At 48.2% G+C, this 20,419-nt stretch overlaps 1 protein-coding gene and 1 long non-coding RNA gene across 18 annotated transcripts in view; one reads left to right on the top strand and one right to left on the bottom strand.

Moving 5' to 3' along the window:
- The window catches only part of LOXHD1 (lipoxygenase homology PLAT domains 1), a 183,771-nt gene that overhangs the window by 126,299 nt on the left and 37,053 nt on the right, over positions 1 to 20,419 (top strand). For 9 of the 15 annotated variants that reach the window (XM_063699192.1, XM_063699193.1, XM_063699194.1 and 6 more), the window contains 7 exons: positions 1 to 163; positions 4,018 to 4,172; positions 8,427 to 8,636; positions 8,743 to 8,878; positions 11,036 to 11,244; positions 12,063 to 12,248; positions 15,090 to 15,217. In XM_063699192.1, coding sequence (XP_063555262.1) covers positions 1 to 163; positions 4,018 to 4,172; positions 8,427 to 8,636; positions 8,743 to 8,878; positions 11,036 to 11,244; positions 12,063 to 12,248; positions 15,090 to 15,217 — 1,187 coding nt within the window. Of the gene's footprint in view, positions 164 to 4,017; positions 4,173 to 8,426; positions 8,637 to 8,742; positions 8,879 to 11,035; positions 11,245 to 12,062; positions 12,249 to 12,627; positions 12,769 to 12,938; positions 13,048 to 13,111; positions 13,440 to 14,119; positions 14,468 to 15,089; positions 15,218 to 20,419 lie in introns of those variants that run through there. The other 6 variants (XM_004059372.5, XM_019014297.3, XM_019014305.3 and 3 more) reach the window with 5 other exon arrangements.
- On the bottom strand, positions 3,344 to 16,621 carry LOC109024036 (uncharacterized). 3 transcript variants are annotated; one of them, XR_010131238.1, is made up of 5 exons: positions 16,319 to 16,621; positions 9,135 to 9,254; positions 8,435 to 8,591; positions 5,456 to 5,520; positions 3,344 to 4,637 (listed from the first exon to the last, which is right to left on the bottom strand). It is a non-coding gene; the product is annotated as an uncharacterized lncRNA (long non-coding RNA). The 3 variants fall into 3 exon arrangements; XR_010131236.1 differs by having other exon boundaries at positions 8,435 to 8,536; positions 16,319 to 16,620; XR_010131237.1 differs by lacking the exon at positions 16,319 to 16,621 and adding an exon at positions 10,891 to 11,051 and having other exon boundaries at positions 8,435 to 8,536.

The following is a 20,419-nucleotide window of genomic DNA, read 5'->3' as shown; positions in this document are numbered from 1 at the left end:
GGTGCAGAGACCTTGACTTTCCCATGCGATCGGTGGCTTGCCACCTCTGAGGATGACAAAAAGACCATTCGAGAACTGGTTCCATATGACATCTTCACTGAGAAATACATGAAAGATGGGTCCTTACGGCAAGTCTACAAGGAAGTAGAAGAGCCTCTGGACAGTAAGTGTGGTGTGGCCACCCTCATCACCATAGGAAGGCTCCAGGACCCTGGTCCTCCTGAGCACGTGCCCTGTGCCAGGCTAAGCCTCTTCACCCAGGAGTAGGGTCTGTTGATACCTCCACTCTCTAGAGAGGGCCACTGAGGCTCACAGAGGTTGCATAATCTGCCTAAGTGCACACAGCTAATAGATGGCCGAGCTAGTCTTCAAAGTCTCAGCTGTCTCACTCCAAGGTTTGAGCTAAAATTCTTCCCTGGTCTGACATTGGGATAATACATCCAGATAAGGGGAATCCTGTTCCTGGTTTATCCTCGTCCCTGTTTTCTCCCTACTATTCATTTATTTGCTACCAATCACTGGCTTTGGCCTCTCTGCTCTTGCTGGACTCAGCTGTCCCAACTTAGTACGAATCAAGAAACCTTCTTGATTTATATGTAACTGGAACCATTGTGTATTTGTTCTCAGTAGTTTGGCATGGCTCTAGAATGTCCAAGGTCATGAATTTCTTTTCTGGATGGGCTGGTTAACATGTCAATTCTTCATCAATGTGGTTTTCTCTGAAGGATTTGCATCAGACTGGCCACTCACTTATTGTACTTCCTCCTCCTTTGCTTTTGGTGATACCACCATATTCTAGTTCTCTTCCTACCTCTCTGAAGTGTTTAGAGTGCTGGTTTCTTTTCTCATGCTAGATAGTATTCCTCAAGGCTCAGTCCTCAGCCTTCTCTTCTCCTCTGTTTCTACGTTGTATATGTGTACACATACACACACACACACACACACACACACACACTTTTCCCAGAACACATGGACAGAGTCATACCTCTGTTTTGACCAGCAATGGCATCGTCCATGTCAATCCCCATGTTATTCATGAGCCATTCAGCTCTGAATTATCTTGAGCTGTTTCAAAGTCAAATTCATTTGCAAAAAACAGACTTTCTACCCCTGATGATAGAAAAAGAATACAGTGGATCTCTCTAGCAGGGCAGCCTACACAGATCAAAGAAGCTCCAAGAGCTTGAAAATCCACCTTAAATTTGTTGTGTTGTCTTCTTGGAAAAACTGGAGTAAAATTTAAAATTCTGGGCCCCTTATGGAGACAGGAAGACAGGTCTTTCTGACCACCAAGTGGATAAGACACCCAAAAGACAAAAGACAAACACCATCTTCCTTTTTTGTCACTAGAAGTAAAACAGCTATAGCTCTGCCTTTCCTTTAACCTGAGTTGTCGCCCAGAAATAAAAACGAGTGTTGCCTCAATAGTGTGACTCCCCTACTCCTATCCTTTTCTCCACATAGTCTTTGCTATTAAATCTGGGGATAACTTCCTTCTCAACTTGGACCCCAGAGGATGCCCTGAAAAGCTGTCCCAGGAGAGCACTTGGGCTGTTCTGTGTGGATAACACACCACAAAACTCACTCTGAGCTCAGTGATGTTTCTAGGGAAACATCTCTCCATGGATGCGCCGGGTGGCCTGGGTGGGACGGGGAGGGAGGAGGATCCAGAAATAGCTGGCTCTGACTGCACTACCGCATTGCTCAGCATTCAGAAGCTGAATCAGTTTTCCTAATTCCCAGAGGACTGGAGAAAGCAGCAGACAAAGGGGGAGTGAGGAGGCCATTTCATCCCAGCCCCTGGGGACACAGCATCCTGCTCTGGGACACAGGCTCCTAGAAAAGGTGTCCCTATAGGCCCATGCCACCTGTGATTAGCTCACATGTGGAGCAGGCCCAAATGCACAGCTAGAAAATGGATGAGGGGGAAAATGAGGGGGGAGACCGTCAACTGCTGTGTCTAAACTATGACAAGTTTCCTAATGTCACCGCAGGTCAGTATTAGCAAGACAAGCTTAGGTAACATTTAGACAATAAAGAGAGGATTTTCTTTATTAATGTAGTGTGTGAAATGCTGACAGGTTTTTGCACTGAGCTGAGTGGGGCAGGGTGGGGTGAGAGCAAGTGTGGCTGGTCCCTGGTTTCTGCCCCTGGCGGTGTCTCTGACCAGCCTCTGCAGGTCAACTCTCACAATGCACTCAGGAGCTTTGGAGGGTAGTGGCTTGGGCAGGGCCACTGAGACAAGGAAGATGGTTGGGGAGAAGGTTTGGAAAAGGGACAGGGGTTGCAGGAGAGGGTAGAGTTTATGTTTGAACATGTGAGTTTGTGATGTTGGAGTCTGGTCAACGTGGAGATGCCCTCTAGGTAATAAGTGTGCGGATCCGAAGCAAAGGAAGGACCTGGGTTGGAGGCAAAGACTCAGAGAACTCAAGGAAGTGCAAGATGAGAGCTGAGGAATATGGGTGGAACCTGGGAGGCCTTGGCATCCAAGGCATGGGTGGAAGATTAGGAAACCATTAAGCTACCCAAGAAGGAGTGTCCAGCCACACAGAAGGAGAGCAGGAGGGAATAATGCTGCAGAACCCAGGGGAAAATAAGAAAATCATGGGAACCCTGCTGTGGGTGTCAATGTGTTCTACAGCCATGGGGACAAGCAACTCACATCACTTTACTTTTCTAAATTTAATTAAATGTGGTTCTGAGCCCACTTGCAAGGGCTGATAAGACAGGCCATCTCATTCACGGCAGGGAGGGGAATCCCCTTTTTGAGGGCGGCTTCTGGGAATCCTGAGGCTCACAGGAGAGGCCTGGCCCTTAGTCCAGGATGAGTGCCACTCCCAGCTGTGCTTGCTGTCACACAGTGTCACTACTGGCTCTCCACCAACACACAAGTATCATTTCTCTGGGTGGCCAGAAACACTCCTGCATGAATCTGGCTTTGTCAAAAGGCCCTCTGTTCCACCCTTGAGGCCCCCTTCAAGCTTCAAGTCTGCAAAGAAGCCCAGCTGTCACTTCCCTATAGGGTCCCTGTGTGCAGGTGAGGGATCCCTGTGGCCCACGAATACTCCCGAATCCTCACTCCCTCCCAGGACAAGGGAAGTTAACCTTCCTTCCACTTTGGCCACCTCTGCCTTTCAGCTTCCATTTCTCACCTTGGGGATAATCCAGCCAAGTTCCCTCTTCCTTGGCCTGAAACTCAAAATCTCCAAAGACAGAGGATACACAAAGGGGCCAACCAATTTTTAGCCTTCATAAAAATGCAAGACTTCAGTCTCCCTGCTAAGGAGAAGGTTAGGAAAGGAGATGTTTTATTTTTCCTTAAATAAAAACAGCAGAACAAAAACAAGATACCATGCATTTTTATTTTTCATAATAATTTTTAATAATTGTCACACTCATATTTACTGAGCCCTCCCTATGGGCCATAGGAGACCAAGGAGAGGGCGGCAGTCACAGTGGCTTCAGTGAGGAGTTGACCTGAACCGCTGGGGCAGGGGAGGGTGGCAGTGGGTTGGAGAATAAATGAACATGAGGAAATGAACAGAGGGGAAACTGTTCTTTACAAAATATTTTTTTTCTATGAACCACTTAGAAGGATCTGGTGTTGACACTGGTCACCCTCAAATGGGAAGGCGTTTTATTGCCATGTATCATGGCAGGTAGATTTAGTGACCACAGTGTGGACACATCTCAGGTAGTTTCTGAGTCTTTCCCCATGTACACTGCAGGCAGCTATATGGGCAGATAGATGGTTTGAGGGGTGCTAGAAAAAAGTTTCTATTTTTGGGGTCTCATAGAGCCTACCTGGGTCTAGATCAGATGAGCACACTTCCCACTGGAGAATCCACATGGATTTGAAGCTGAGTATGCATAATTGAGCAAACAAAAGGGAGGCATTAACCCCTTGAGGCCTAGGCCAGAAGCTTAGCACCTCCTACAAATCCAGTTCCCCAAGACCTAAAGCGCTGTCACCCTTTTCTTCCCTTTGTCTGTCTGTCTGTCCCACCACCTGCCCAGTTGTGCTGTACTCGGTGCAGATCTTCACAGGGAACATTCCTGGGGCAGGGACGGATGCCAAGGTGTACATCACCATCTATGGAGACCTCGGGGACACTGGGGAGCGATACCTTGGCAAGTCAGAGAACCGGACCAACAAGTTCGAGAGAGGAACGGTATGAGGGGCACACAGAGTTTACCCTCCTTCCCTCCTCTCCAGGCCCAGCAATCTAGGTGCCAGCTCTTCTTGGTTCCTGGGGACATCCAGGAACTCCATGGGGCATTGTGCACACTCATTTGGGCCTCTGCCCTTGCCCTTCCCTTGCAAATGTGCCTTATTCCCCTCTCCTAGCTGATGCACCCACCCTGGATCCTGCATAGGGGATGAGGTGGAGCAGAAGGCTGGCCTTGGACAAGCAGGAGGCCTGCTGGAGCTTGAGGTTGTTGGCTGGATGGGGCTGGGTCATCTTCAGAAAATCCAGTTCACTGTGCATGGTTCATGAACGTGGAGGTGAACACTGCAGAATGGCAGGGGCTGTGCTGACAGAGACTTGAACTGTGGGGTGGAGAGGGGATCTGGAGGCCTGGTTCTGCTATCAACTCCTTATCTGCTTCAACTTCTCTGGCCTCAGTTTCCTCATCTGTAAATTGAAGGGTCAGATATGAATTGGCTAAATTGTGTTGTGTAGAGCCCCAGGTGGCTCCAAGGCCCTTGGGAGCGGTGGAGACAGGTGCAGATGGACACCCCACTCCCTCCCAGGTGGATCCACTTTGACCTGGCCTGTTGATCACAGTGCCAGGCAAGCCCTCTGTTAAGCAAAGGGTTCTGTGGCTATAAAAAGGCTTGAAAACCACATGACTGGGTGATGTGTAAGGCTCTTCCAGCTCTGACAGACTGATTTTACAAAAACACAGGAGTCTCTAAGGGTGGGCTTTATTAAACTTCCTTTCTCGCAAGCTTGGCTCCCCTCTCCCCGCCTCTACTCCTCCCAGTCTGTGCCCTTTCTGTCATGCCCCCTGCCCCTCCCCGCCCTTGCTCCTCAGCCTCCTTTCCTTCTCCTCTCCATGCACTGAAATCTGCCTGAAATCCCCACAGGCCAGGCTATCTCCACAGGGAGATCAGGTTAAGGGGATTGGCTCCTAACCTGATCTGTGCTCTTGCCCGTGGCTGTGCATGTCTGGGGATTTCATACATCAGCCAATGGGTATTTATCAAGGGTCTCCTTAAACCTGACCCTCAGCCAGGCATATCCCTTAATATTGAACCACTCTACTAGTGAGGAGGATATTAGCCCTGGGATTAGAAAGGTGGGTGTCATCTAAGTGGGTCTGCAGCTGGCTGGTGACCCCGTGAGTCAGAGACTGTGGAAGGAGCCCCAGCCTGGCTGCCGGGTCTCCAGGAGTCAGACCCCCCAGCACTCCCATTCACTGCTTCACCAACGAGATAGAAACCATTTACCTCTAACTTCAGTTTACTGCATCTGAAGCAGGAATAGTAATATGATTGCTAATTAGACCTCTGGGCTGAAAAACAGGACAAGATGTAAGAGCATGTTGTACCAGGAAGAAATAATCTAAAACACACACATTCATGTTCCACAAGAGATCTAATTGTTCATTGCCCTTATAAAGTAGGTAGGAGGAGTCCTATCCTCCTCTTTCCATCTTGCAAAAATAGAATGGCAAAAAGGTCAAGTGATTTATGTGATTGTCCCTGACTCTACACTAGGGATATTATTTATCAGGTCCCCAGATGCTAGGGGCAGGTCACCTGAGCTCAGATCCTGGCTCTGACACTTACTAGCTGTGTGATCTTAGACAAGTTACTTAACATCTCTGTGCCTCCTTTTCCTCCACCCTAAAAAAGAGTTAATTTTGAGTTACTGTGAAGGTCAACTGAATAAAAAATGTGAAGTGTCTAGAACCATGTCTGGCAGGCAGGTAGCTCTTTGTGCTGGATGTTATCAAGTCTTGGGAAAGCTCACCTGTCCCCTGCCCTAGTTGACGCCTGGTGTTGATGCCTGGTAAATGCATTGTAAAAGCAGCAATGTACAGCATACAGCTGAGAGGTCCATTTTTATGCATGGCTTTATTTACAGACTCTGGCAAAGAGTGGGCATTCAATAAATATGGATTAAGTAAATAAATGAATGGAAGCATAAATGAAGGTGATGCAAGCCATTCCCCTCTGCATTCAGATTCCGTTTTTTTTTTCCTCTCTCTCAGCAATTGTTATATCACAAGAAAAAATCTTTGCCCCATTCTGCCCCATCACTTTCTTCTGTTTTCCTCCAGTTTTGACGCCCCATCAGGGGAGCTGGACCAACTTCTGGCTCAGTTACTAACCATGTGACCTTAAGTTCGCTGCTGAACATCTAGAAGCTTCCATTTCTCTGATCACTCCAGAATATGGAAGTCATCTTGGACACCCCTCTCCCTGTTGGAAACCCCTCCCCACCCACATCCAATCAATTGCCAGGTTCCAGAGTCTTCCTTCTAAATAACCTTAGATCAGCCAAGTCTGCCCTGTCTCCACTCAGCCCTGCCTCATCTCAGCTCACTCACTGAGCCAGCATGGTCTCTCTGCTCCAGGCCCTGCCATCCAACCCACCCTCCAGCTTCCTCAGTTAACCTGTCCAAAGCTGACCAGTCACTCTTTCACTTCAAGCCTGCAAAGGCTCCCCATGGGTCCCAGATCTGCCCTGAGTCCTTCATGGGATTTGTAGACCTTCATGGCCTACCCCCACTGGCCTGTTCAGAGTGCTCTCTGTAGACCACTGAGTGCAGTTTCCAGAATGCCCCACCCTCTCTTCTACCTCAGCATCTTTCCAAACATTTTCTGTGCTTACATGTACATGCACCCATAGAAAATAGGTAAGCCATTCCGTGGTATTACTGTTATACATAAAAGGCATCATGGTATATAAACACTGCTTTAACTTGCCCTTGGCGTGCATGGCTGCCTTGGAAATCTCTCTCTGCCAGGGTATTCAAACACAGATGGAGGTGACTCTTCTCTATAGCCACTGCACACACAACTTTCTGCAGGAAAGGCTTTACCAGTTATTTAGCCACTCCCCAAGCACAGGACCCCAGATGGCTTCCAATTTTCCACTGTAAAAATTATCTGTGATAAACATCCTTGTGCAATGTGAAGGTCTTCCCCCAGGACAGATGCAAACAAGTGGAATTGCTGTATCTCAGGGTGGGCCCATTCTTACTCTGGTGAACCCAGTAGATTGCCAGCACCCCAGGACTTCTCCCATCCACATCTGCTTTCGGCCACACACCACTAGCTGCTATTTACCTGCAGCTGCCTTGGCCATGGGCTTTCCCTACCTGAGCTGCCTGGAAAGCCCAGCCCCCCAGCTGCAGCTTAATGCTGACACCTGGAGACGTCTGTCTTCCTAGGCCTGGCTCTAGTCCTCACACAGGTTGTTGTTCCCACCACCTGAGCTGAAATTACCCATCCCCTTCTCTTGCTGTCCAGGACTGTGGGGTCCTGGGGGCAGAGGGCATCCTATTCTATTCATCTCTGGATTCCTAGGGCTCAGCACAATGACTCACATGGCACCTGCACTCAGCAAATCTTTCAGAAGGAAAGTAGGTGTCCCTCAGTGTCACCTGTCCCCTCTCACCCTCCTCAGGCTCCCATCCTAACTTCCCACATTCAAACTCTGTCTTGGCCCCATCTCATTCAAAGCCTAGGATCCACACCTCACTGAGCTCCCCTCAAAGAATCAGCACACAAGAGTGGAATGTCCACTTGACTGAAGACAGACTCAGGGATACAGATTAGGGCCTTGTCACAACCCCCACAAAACCCCCTTGAGCCTGCATCCCAGATGTTTGTCCCTGAGTCCCTCCACAGCCTTTCCTCCCCCAGAGCCTCACCTCTTCTGCCTCCTCTCCTGCAGCCCAGACTTACTGGTTCATCTAACTCCCTCTCAGCATCTCTCAGGGAATTTCAAACCCCCTCCCATTACTCAGAAGTTCATCTCTAGAAGAGCTTTTGCCCTCCGGTGGCCACAGCTGGACTCATCCCCAATGCTCAGCATAGCTAAGGAGTCTGGGAACAGGACCAGCTGACCTCCCCTCCTCTGTCTCTGCCCATGACCTTCAGGTCCCAGCCCCCTTACACAGAGGAGGCTTCGAAACACCCACAGGCTTCTCCCAAAAGGAATGTGGTGAAGGCAGTTTTCTCCATGGCACCACACATATAAGTGGATTGCAAAATGGGACCACTGTGGATATGAGGCCTTGGACCCCACAGCCTCGGTGTTGGGGATTTGGGCCTGGAGGGCTCCCCAGCAAGGAAGGTCTGTTCAGTGCAGCAACTGAGGGGGATGGAAGGTCCCAGAAGGGTGGGGCTGGAGTGGGTTGAGTGGGTGGCACACCCCCATCTGAGTCCCCACATCTGGGCTCCCCAGGCTGACACCTTCATCATCGAGGCCGCTGACCTAGGCGTCATCTACAAAATCAAGCTCCGCCATGACAACTCCAAGTGGTGCGCAGACTGGTACGTGGAGAAGGTGGAGATCTGGAATGACACCAACGAGGATGAATTCCTGTTCCTATGCGGGCGCTGGCTGTCCCTGAAGAAGGAGGATGGGCGACTCGAGAGGCTCTTTTACGAGAAGGTGAGGCAAGGGGTATATAGGGCCTGTGGCCATCCTCATGCCTAGGGGAGGTCCCTCGAGGTGGAGGTGCTGGAGCTGCAACTGCCAGTCCTGCTCTCCCACACAGGAGTACACTGGGGACCGCAGCAGCAACTGCAGCAGCCCTGCTGACTTCTGGGAGATCGCCCTGAGCTCCAAGATGGCCGATGTTGACATCAGCACAGTGACCGGGCCCATGGCTGACTACGTTCAGGAGGGCCCAAGTAAGCCAACCAGGGAGCTCTTTGGATGGGGACCAGGCACATGGAAATGTTTTAAAGCAATTCTTGGATGAGCCATTCTTGAGCCCCACCATCACCGATGACATATCTAACACTTAGTCATTTACATAGTTTTCACACATATTACCTGTTTTATCCCCAGAACAACCCTGCAAGGTGAGAGGGCAGGGCTAAGCCCCCTTTGCAGATGGGGAAACAAAGGTTAAAGGAAGTTAGGGTGAGAATGAACATCACTTACCTGTCACTAGAGCATCACACAAAGCACTCAGCCATGCAAACTTAAGGCATGATGTGGTGGTGAAGGCAGGGGAAGAAGTCCTGAGATGGTCATTTGGGGACTGAAGTTCCATTTCTGATTCTGAAAATAAAATGTGTGGCCTTGGACAAGCCAGTCTCTTGGCTTCAGTTTTTTCTTCCTCCATAAAACAATATCAGAATTCCCTGGCAAGTTCTTTTTGCTAACCAGATTTTTGAGATAAGGCAGTTCTAAATTGCCTATCAAACATTTGAATGCACTACTTTCATAGTCAGTTCTCTTAAACATAAGAGTGTGACAACCATGCTATCCCCCTCCAGGAGGCCACATGGTGGATCTGTGGAGTCAGGCAGAGAAAGTCAGTCTGCTTGCAGTTTACCTTTTCACTCTGTAAATGAGTGATAGGACCACCAAGAAAGTACCTTTCCTTAAGCACTATGATCACCTGTGGAAAGGCTCCCCCTGTAAAGATAAAATAAGGCCATGTGCAAGTAATTCCAGCCAGGAAGAGACAGTTTGAAAACTTTTCAAAGAGATACAGATTGTATAACCTAAAATCCACTATACCAAGGTAGTGTCTCCCAAGCTATTGAGAAAGATGAACCCGGAGAAGGGTTTCCAACTTGTATCAATTAGTAACTGCAAATGACAGAGACCTGGAAATGGTGACTTAAACAAATTAGGAATTTTTCTTTTCACTCACATAAAAGTCCAAAGGTAGGCCACCTGGGACTAATATAGCAGTTCCAGTGCAATCAAGGACCTAGGTTCCTTTAACCTGGTCACTCTGGCAACCTTATAAATGACCTAAATGTTGCCTGTGGTTCCAAGATGAATGCTGGAGCTCCAGCCATCACATCCATATTCCAAGCAGAATGAATGGAAGGGTAAGGAAAAAAAGAGTACTCCTCCCAGTTGAGTCAGACCTTTTAAAAAAGATTTCCCGGCCAGGCGTGGTGGCTTATGCCTGTAATCCCAGCACTTTGGGAGGCCAAGGCAGGCAGATCACCTGAGGTCAAGAGTTTGAGACCAGCCTGACCAACATGGAGAAACCCCATCTGTACTAAAAATACAAAATTAGCTAGGCGTGGTGGTGCATGCCTGTAATCCCAGCTACTCAGGAGGCTGAGGGAGGAGAATCACTTGAACCTGGGAGGCAGAGATTGCAGTGAGCCGAGATCATGCCATTGCACTCCAGCCTGGGCAACAAGAGCGGAACTCCATCTCAAAAAAAAGAAAAAAAAAAAAAAGATTTCCCCAGAAACCTACCCAACAATGTCTCCTTCCATGTCATAACCACCCCAGCTGCAAGAAGAATGGATAGTTGGTGGGAAACTACAACTCTGTGGACACTATCTGAGTAAGTTTTATGCTGATTAATCTGGTGTGTTTTGGAAATTGCTGTCTTCTAGGACTTTCATTCACTATGTGGCATATATGATACATTTTTATGTTCTTCTTCAAATTCCTTCTTTCTATGAGACCTTGCTTTTGCCAACAGCATTTTTGTTGACCATAGGGAGATTTTTGGGCATATAATGCCTATACGTGGTGAGAGGTTATTTTTCTTACCCTCCTTCACATAATAGTGCTAGGTTCAAGTAGGATAATTGGTCAAAAGAGCTTTTAGAAGCTTGACACTCCAACAAATGACAAGAATGCTGTCTTTGGTCTGTACATTGGGCGTTAGCAACTCCCTCAGTTCTTGGAGAGGAGACACACACCACAGATAACTTACCAGTCTGGAGGGCTCATTGCACTTTGTCTCTGAGCAAGGAGCTGAGATCAGTGCCCTCAGAGGTCACTTCCAAATCTGTGAGTCTATGAGGCAGTGCCTTGTCTACCTGGTCTGTTATGAGGCTGGGCCCCGTGATCTCTTGCAGTTATTCCCTACTATGTGTCAGTCACCACTGGGAAGCACAAGGACGCAGCCACTGACAGCCGAGCCTTCATCTTTCTCATCGGGGAGGATGATGAACGTAGTAAGCGCATCTGGTTGGACTACCCCCGAGGGAAGAGGGGCTTCAGCCGTGGCTCTGTGGAGGAGTTCTACGTCGCAGGCTTGGATGTGGGCATCATCAAGAAAATAGAGGTGCTGGCTTCTCGGGGCCCCATGATAGTGACCACCCTAGGGATAGACAGAGCTGACCAGTACCTGGGTGGGCGGGGGAGTGCAGGGTGGGAAGAACAGCCTACCTGCAGCACCCCTTAGAGCAGGTAGCAGAGGAGAACCAACTAGCCAGGTGACTTTGGGTGAGCCACCTGCCCCTCTGTGTGTCTATCTTCCACCCACCCAGTGGGAATGTTCTGTGTATTAGTTTCTATGGCTGTGTAACAAATTATCACAAGCTTAGTGCCTTAAAACAACACAAATGTATTATCTCACAGTTTCATGGGTCAGGAATCTAGGTGTGAGTTAGTGGGGGTCCATCTTCGAGATCTCAGTGGGCTGAAATCAAGTTGCAGCCAGGGCTGCGATTTTATCTGGGGCTTGGGGTCATCTTCCAAGCTCACTGGTTGCTGGCAGAATCCATTTTCTTGGGGGCGTAGGACTGAGGACTTCATCTCTCAGCAGCCCACCATTCCCCACCATGAGGCCCTCTCCAAAACCTGGCTGTTTTCTTGTTCAATAGGAGACAACCTCTTCTGCTTCAAATATCTCCAACTTCTTCACCTCTGACATCTAGACATGCTTTTTTAAGGGCTCGCCTGATTAGGTCCAAGCTACTCAAAGTCACCTAATTAGAGGCTGTAATTATATCTGCAAAATCTCTTCACCTTCATGGGAGGGACCTGGGCCAGCAAGTGCACAGCATACTGGGAAGAAGCACTGAGGGAGGGGGCTGGGCAGGGAGCACTTCCTTCCCAGTTGTGCCCAGATAGTCACAGATCAGGTGTGTCTCCTCCTAGCTGGGCCATGACGGGGCCTCCCCTGAGAGCTGCTGGCTGGTGGAAGAGTTGTGTTTGGCAGTGCCCACCCAGGGCACCAAGTACATGTTGAACTGTAACTGCTGGCTGGCCAAGGACAGAGGCGACGGCATCACCTCCCGTGTCTTCGACCTCCTGGATGCCATGGTGGTGAACATTGGGGTGAAGGTAGGGGGGGCACTGTGAGTGTGCAGTGCATGGCCAGGGCAGTGCAGGTTGAGGTGGGGAGCAGCAGGGGAGACAGAAGTGGAAGAAGTAGGAGACTCATCACTGGGGCATCCGCAGGCGCTGCAGCCTGGTGTGCTAGCCAGATGTACTTTGCTAGGAGCCACAGACTGAACTCTCTTCTGGTCTGCTGCCGTGTGACCTTGGGCAAGTCATCTCATTTCTCTGGGCCTTGGTCTTCCCATACACTGCTTAGAAATAATGCATCCCTGCTACTCATGGCCTGTTCCATGTATGGTCTTGTTGAGAATTAATGAGATCACAATTCATGAAGAGCTTTGTGAGTAAGCAGCTCTATGTAGACAGGCAGGGTCATTGTTCATCAAAGGATCCACCAACAACAGCAGTAGAGTGGTGATAGGAAAGATGGCATCTGGGATACTGTGAATCTCTGAGTCTCACGGTGCAGCCAATGGTGTCCACACAATACCCTCCTTAACTGGAAAAGCCTGGAGGGCAAGAGGTCTGAGCTTCGGTCCTGGCTCTATCTCTAACTGGTCAAATGACCTGGGATAAATTATATAAACGCACAGGTCAGGCCAGGCAGGAGGCAGATGCCTGGTGCTAGGATCTGAGGACACACAGCCATTTGGTGGCCCAGAAGCCTCTGTTTCACCTGACCCTGTGGGTTTCTCTTTTTGGCTTATGGCTATGGGGTCAACAGAAGGCCCCAGCCCTTATCTCTGGTACTGAATCAAAACCAATGGGCTTCTTGGACCAGGTCAGAAGCTGTCCCACAAAGGTGAGAAGAAATCACCTGGACCTGAGTGTGCTCTGCCTACATTGTATATGGAAACAGAAGTGGGGCTCTAAAAACCTTGACAGGCAGGAGTGTGGGGGCCTGCCACTCTCCTGCCTCTTGCCTGCTAGAGACTCAGAGAACAGCACTTTCTATAGCGCACATCCTTCCCCTACCCCCCAGACATCTCCATCTGTGGCCAGACGGATGGTGTGGGTGAGCACACAGTTCATCCAGGGACCTCCGCCTGACCCACTTCCCAGCCTGTGTGTGCCTCTGTGCCACCGCCCAGCACACATGCACACCCCACGCAGTGCAGCTGCAGCTCCCTTGGAGCCCTTTAGTCCAGGAAAATCCAGACCTCCACCCGTTATCCATGGCACAAAGGAACACAGGTTTGTCACTTTACAAAGAACTGCAGGGTTCTTTGGGCTGGCCATCTCCCCAGGACACCTGATATCAGACTAGAATTACAAGAGCACTGTTTCTGTCTCTTTTTGGAAGCACACTTATTACATAAAAAGAGATGTGTCTGTGTAAAGGAGAGAAAGATGGATGCAGAGAACACAAGAGTCGGATGGACCAGCTCTCAGGGGCCAGTCTCCATGGGGCAGCTGAAGCACTCATTTTGATCATTCTATTTTTTATGCCTGCCTGGATAAGAGCAAAAAAGTGTCAGGCTCGCACTTTTGTTCCCAGTGGCTCCTCCTGCCCATCATGAATGCCCTTGTTGGGTGGCCTAAGGGGATTTTCTTGGTAAAGCAAGAGGCTCTTCATCCATTCCCTCAGCAAACATGTCCTGAATTTCTCCTGCGGGCCAGGCCTGCACAGAATACTTCAAACCTCACAGTGTCCTGGCAGAGATTCTAGATGCTGCCGGAAAAGCATGCAACCCCCACCAGGCACAATAATGGGAACATGACCGCTGTGATTAATAGCTCCGGTTTGGAGGTCCAGGCTTCTGGGTAATGGGGACCAGGCCCCTGCACAGGTGATAGAGGAATGTAGCAGCCTCCAGAGAAGGGACACACTGGGCCAGGTACGTTCAAAGGAGACGGTCAAGATGGCCCTACCCCAACCGTGTGTCTGAGCCTCTCCTGAACCTTCAGACTTCACTGTGAGTCCAGGGGCACTTGGTGAGAAGGAAGGGAGTAAGAATCTGGGACCAAAGAACATTCTAGAACATCAGTGTAAGTGCTTTCTCTTGCCACAAGGCTGCCTCACAGAGGAAGAACCGAGGTGGGGGCTTGGTGGAGGCACACCAGGAAGAGCAGGCTGCGCCTCACCCTCCAGTGGAGACAGAGGGCAGACATTCTCTTTGGAGCACACCTCAGGCTAAATGGCAAAACCCCAATCTCAAGTGAACATCATGGAACTAGGGGATTGTCCCACTTCTCCAGTGGATTGAGGCAGTGCTCCCTCTGTAAGAATCACTCCCGATGGCACCCCTCATTCGCAGCCACAGGGCATGTGCAGGCTGTGGCATGAAGGGGAACTGACACCCAGAGCTTTGGCTGCTGCTTGGGGCTGCACAGGTGGCAGGCTCAGCACCAGGTGCCATGCGAATTGTCAGCAGCTCTCACTCTGTAAGGGAGCTTATCCCTATTTTACCACAGGGGAGCAGAGGCTGGTGAGGTCGGGCATCTGCCCGGGTCTAACAGCCAGCAGGTGGCAGGTCTGGGATTCACATGGAGCTCTGGAGGGCTCCAAAGGCTACTGTCCTGCCGCCATGCGCTGCTGGCATGGCTGGACTTAGGTTGGAATTCAACTGACAGCGTCAGTTAACGCCGGGCTTTCCATCATGTTTCTATTGCAGAAGGGCTGTCAGAACTCCTTTCTAGGGTGGGACTGGGCACAGTGGGGGATATAAGAGAGTGACAAGGCTGCCTTTTGCTGTCCAGGCATTTACAGTTGATTTGAGGAAGGGCTCTTTCCAGAGCTGTGGAACTTGGACAGTGTGTCTCTTTCTCTGGTGAGACTGAGGCAGGTCAGGTGGGGTTGGAGGGTGAGGCTGAGACTCAGCACCTGCATTCCTCTCATGGCAGGTTCTCTATGAAATGACGGTGTGGACAGGGGATGTGGTTGGCGGGGGCACTGACTCCAACATCTTCATGACCCTCTACGGAATCAACGGGAGCACAGAGGAGATGCAGCTGGACAAAAAGAAAGCCAGGTACCTGGAGGCGGCCCCTGCCCCTCACCCCTCCCACATTCAACTCTCCCCCTCTGCCCCACCCTGCCTTCAGCCAGGCTGATTCTCACATGCCCACTGCAGACCACGAGGCCTTCCTTCCTCTGCCTTTGTCTATTCTGTCTCAGTACCTTTCTCTTTCAAGGGCCAGCTCAAATCTACCTCCCCCAGGAAGTATTCCTTGATCCACTCTACCCATAACATTTCTTCTTTCTTTCATTTGGTACTCAAAATTGTTTATTGTAAGGTTGGTAGATTAGTTGATGGTATTGTATCATTGTTAATGTCTTGGTTTCATTAATTGTACTATGGCAATATAAGACGTTAACATTAAGGAGAGCTAGGTGAAGGGGGCACAGAAGCTCTGTTCTATTTTTGCAACTTTTCTGTAAGTCTCAAATGATTACAAAATAAAATATAGTCAATTTTCAAAACATTAAAAAAAGACTGAACACCTAGTATATGCCAGGCACTGACTCAGGCACTGAAGAGATGATATAACCAAGAAGACAAGGGTCCTTGTACTTACACAGCTTAACCTAAGGAGGGCAATAACAGCAACACTAACATTTACAGAAGCTTGTTTTGTGCCAAGCATTGTTCTATAATAAGCCATGTATTGATACACTTAGTCTTTTCCTCAACCCTATAATAATAACCCAGTTATTATCATCCCCATTTTACAGGTGAGAAACTGAGGCACAACAAGGTAAAGTCATATGCTCAAAGTCCCATGGCCATTAAGCTGTGGCACTGCAAACTATACCCAGATGGCCCCCAGTCCTAATCACTCATTAGTGTTTAGTAATGACATTAAAGATGGCCCTCCTATAGTACTCACTGTCCCTGTCCCTTGGATTCCCAATTTAGACAGTCCTGGGTTTGGGCTGGTTTGTCATGTTCAGCCACTGTCCCCCAAACATCCCTGGCCCCTGACATCTTAAGAACCAGAGGTGACAGACTCGGAGCCTAAGCTTAGCATTTTAAAAACCCACCCACAGCAACTTGCCTCTGAACACACAGCACTCCTTCCCTTAGCTGGAGGGCAGGACCCAGGCGGCTTCCTTTCTGAGCCCCTCATACCTCCTAGCTCTTGCCTTGCTTATAGTAGGCACTCAATACTTCTGGACTGGGGTGGTGATGAGGACATTGTGGACAATAAGTGAGGATGGTGATATTGATGGTGCTGAATGGTACGGATGAAGACTGTGATGATGGTAGTGATGATGGTGATAGGGATGAAGGTGTTGATGGTAGGGATGATGATGTTGATGATGGTAGGGATGATGATGATGGTGGTGGTAATAGGGGTGAAGGTGATGGTAGAAATGATAATTGTGATGATGGTGATGATGATAATGATGGTGATGGTGATTATGATGATGATGGCAGTGATAGGGATGAAGGTGATGATGGTAGGGATGATAATTGTGATGGTGAAGATGATGATGATTATGATGGTGGCAGTGGTGATAGGGATGAAGGTGATGATGGTAGGGATGATAATTGTGATGAAGGTGGTATTGGTGATAATGAGGATGTGGCTACTGAAGCTTTTGAGGACCAGGCAGCATTTCTTTTCATGGACAGAGCAGCTCGTGCAAGCTGGAGCTTTGCCCATCCTATGGGCCCTATGCAGCTCATCCCTGGGGGTATGATTTTGTGTCTGTCTTCTTTTAGCACTTCTGCTGTCTCATTTTGCAACTCCCATTTCCTCCTTGAATTCTTCCCATATCAACAGCAATCATGATAATAATAATGGCTAACATGCATTGAACATTTATCCCATGTCAGGCACTGTTGCAAGTGCTTTTTAATATATATTAACTCACAACACCCCTCTTATCACTCTTTGTACTCTTATCATCTCCACTAATAAGATGCCTGAGACACATAGAGGTGAAATAACTTGCCCAAGGTTATACAGCAAGTAAGTAGGGGAACTGGGATTTGAACTTAGTTCTAGAAATAAAGGAGGACCAAATGAGAACAGAAACTCTCTATTTAGAGCTTGCTATAACAAGAGACTCAGTTACCATCACTTGGTTTGGTAGAGATTTGAAGGCTGTGAGAGGAGGAGGAGCTTTATAGCGAAGCATTATTTTTGGCGTGGTAAAGCTGGAGGTAGGGTAGCTAGAATCGGGATTTCATACGTGATTGCATTGGGGAGCATATTTGGATGATTTGGTCTGTCGGTCTGGTTAGTCCTGAGTTGGGAGCAGGGACAAAATAGGGAAGCTGGGGGCCATTGCCCAAGTCCTGACCATTCTGGACCAATTTCTGTAGAGACCGTGGTTTCTTGGGATGGTCGCTGCAGAGGAGGCAGCTCAGAGTTCTGTTATCATACATGGTCTGGCTACTATTGTTTGCATATTCAGTCTCCTATAGTCTTTATTTCTGTACTGTGACTCTAATCTCTACCCAACACCATATTCCTGGATTTTCTCTGATTAACTATCCCACTCCTACATTCCAACTTGTTTTCCAGATGTACGAGGCTTAATTGCTGGTGGAAGAGACATCTCGTTTCTGGAAGTATCTAAATTCCAAAAATGTTGCTGGAAAATCACATCATTATAAATACAACCATATTGTAAATGCTTTGAGCCACCTTGCTAGTTAAAAGATTTTTTTTTCTGAATAAAGATTTATTTTGTGAGGAGAGCCATCATTTCTTGATTACCCTGGTTTGCAAGCTCAGAGCTGTTACCCGAGACATGTTTTGATTTTTTCATTTGCGTGTGGCCTGATGTTTCACCTGTGTCTTGAAGTCCTTGTTAAGAATGCCTGTATCTTGACTAGGGAAGATAGATAGAAAGACCCACCGGGCATGTGTCATGGGCACAGCTTGCTATTGTGCAAGGTGATACTTTCAAATGGTATGTGACCAGAATGAGGCTGAGATATGCATGCATTCACACAGAAGGTATCATGAGGCTTCTACCTGCTGCAACGCTCCTGCAGTCAGATGCTATACCCAGGGGCTAAAGCTTACAATAGCCAATAGCAGTTCACTCTATCCCACTCCCCAGCTAAATTTCCCAACTTCTCATCTTGCCACTTCAGATAAAATGGTTCTGGTAAATTAACTCCCATGAGATGCTGATGAATTAATATGGCATTCAGAAAATATGATGCCCTAAAAGGTAATGCATACTCTCAGGAGATGAGTCTCTAACAGAGGGATTTGAGGCGATTGGTGTCCAGTGGGTGTAGAAACTATTTTTAGACAAAGAAATGTGATATTTCTATAGCGGGAAGTAAATGCCCATGAGGGGTCATGCCTAGGCCCAGTAGAAACCTAGTGAAATGGGAGCTTCCTTGGACTGGACACAAAAAGGATTTTGGGTCCCTTTTTGTGTCACAAAAGAGTTCTGCTGGGTTTACCCTTCAGGATGGCCTATTGCTTTCGCTAACCCTTAGTACAAAGAGCATGGAAAGAGGCTGAGCTCAAGGGAATGGAAACAGAGGACAGACACTCAAATGGGATTCCAGTTGCCCTTTCAGGAAAGGGTCAGGAAATATTTGGCTGTGACCATGTCTAGGGCTGTAGTAAGCTTGTAAGTTTTGACTCTCTCTTCCACATCTTTATCACTTGAATCTTAATCTTGTTAGCAATAAAGCTCTGAGACTGCAAAGGGCTTATCTTTGGGGACTTCATGGGCAGAAGACTTGGGTGGGAAGGTTGAGTCCTTCTCAGAGAGCTTGGAGGTGAGTCCCAGGGGACAGCATGAATGATGGTGGTCTGAGAGAAGAGGAAGGAAAGCTGAGTTCCAGGAACTGCTGCCATCCAGGGGCACCCGAGTCAGGCAATTGAAAAGTTCCAGCACTCACTGCTGGGCACCCCTCTCAAAGCACCATCTGTAGCTCAAGGGCTGCCCTTTAAGAGGAGACTGGCAGATATGTACTAGGTCTGATCATGGCATTCAAGAATAGCAGAGACTTAGAATCTGTTTAAGATTTGACCTTGTTCTACTCTCAAACCACAGCAAAGATGCCCACAAGATAGAGATGCAGCTCCCCATCACCTCATATGTCTCGTAGGGGATGCACAAGGTCCAGTTTTCCCAGTGGTCCCTAAGGAGCCCAGATCAGCAGAGCCTGGGACTGGAGGCTCTGTCTTTTGTGTCCCAGTTACTTCAGCCTCCATGGACACTTACATCATCACTGAAGACAACTCCCTGCTGCTCACCAACCCCAGGCTTGGAATTTTCTCTGTGTGAGTTCCAAGGCAGCCTCCCCTTGTCTACCTGCTTTCTGGTCCCAAAGTTTTCCAGTCACATCACTTGGGCTATATTAATTTCCTGAAGTGGTGATACAAAATTACCATAAACATAGTGGTAATTAAAACAACATAATTTTCTTCTCTCATTTTTCCGGAGGCCAGAAATCTGAAATCAGAATCTGTGGGTGGAAATCAAGGTGTCAGCACCACCATGTGCCCTGCAGGCTCTGGGAGAGAATCCACTCATTGCAGCTTCTGGTGGCTGCCAGCAGTCCTTGGCTTGTGCTGCATCACTCCAGCCTTCAAGGCCAGGTCTTCCCATCTCTGCCCCATCTTCACATCCCACCTGTTTTGTGTATGTGTTGATCTCTCTCTTTCTGCCTTCTTATAAGGACTCTTGGGATTACATTAAGGGCCCACTGGAATAATCCAGGATAATCTCCCCATCTCAAGCCTCTTAACTTAATTACATCTGCAACGACCTCCCTTTTCTTTATACCATACAGTTATATACATGGATTCCAAGATTTAGAGCACGGATATCTTTTGGGGGACCATTTTTCAGCCTATCACAGGGGCTACAATCCACAGAGCATGGATCTGAAAATTCTGTCACATGAAGAACAGTCAAAGGTTCTAGAGACATTTACATTTTTAAACATTTTATCATGAACATACATATATATGTAAAAGTACATACATTATTGATACTTGTAAAGCAAAAACTTATGTAAACCCTCCATGCTGCCTTCAGGCCAAGAAATTAAATCTTGACAGTTCTCAGCTTTTAAGGTAAACATTTTCTTGTTTCCTTTCTTTTTTGATCTCCATCTCATGGGGCTATGCTTTCATATCACCTGGATTTCATACCTAATGATAGGCTTTTATATCACCTGGATTTGAATGGTACATAAATAGAATCAGGCCATATATCTTATTTTATGTCTTAGTTCTTTCAC

This window comes from Gorilla gorilla, chromosome 17, assembly GCF_029281585.2.
Source record: "Gorilla gorilla gorilla isolate KB3781 chromosome 17, NHGRI_mGorGor1-v2.1_pri, whole genome shotgun sequence".
Taxonomy (NCBI): domain Eukaryota; kingdom Metazoa; phylum Chordata; class Mammalia; order Primates; family Hominidae; genus Gorilla; species Gorilla gorilla.
The sequence above is the reverse complement of the archived record's forward strand: the minus strand, read 5'-3'. Positions and strand labels throughout refer to the sequence as shown.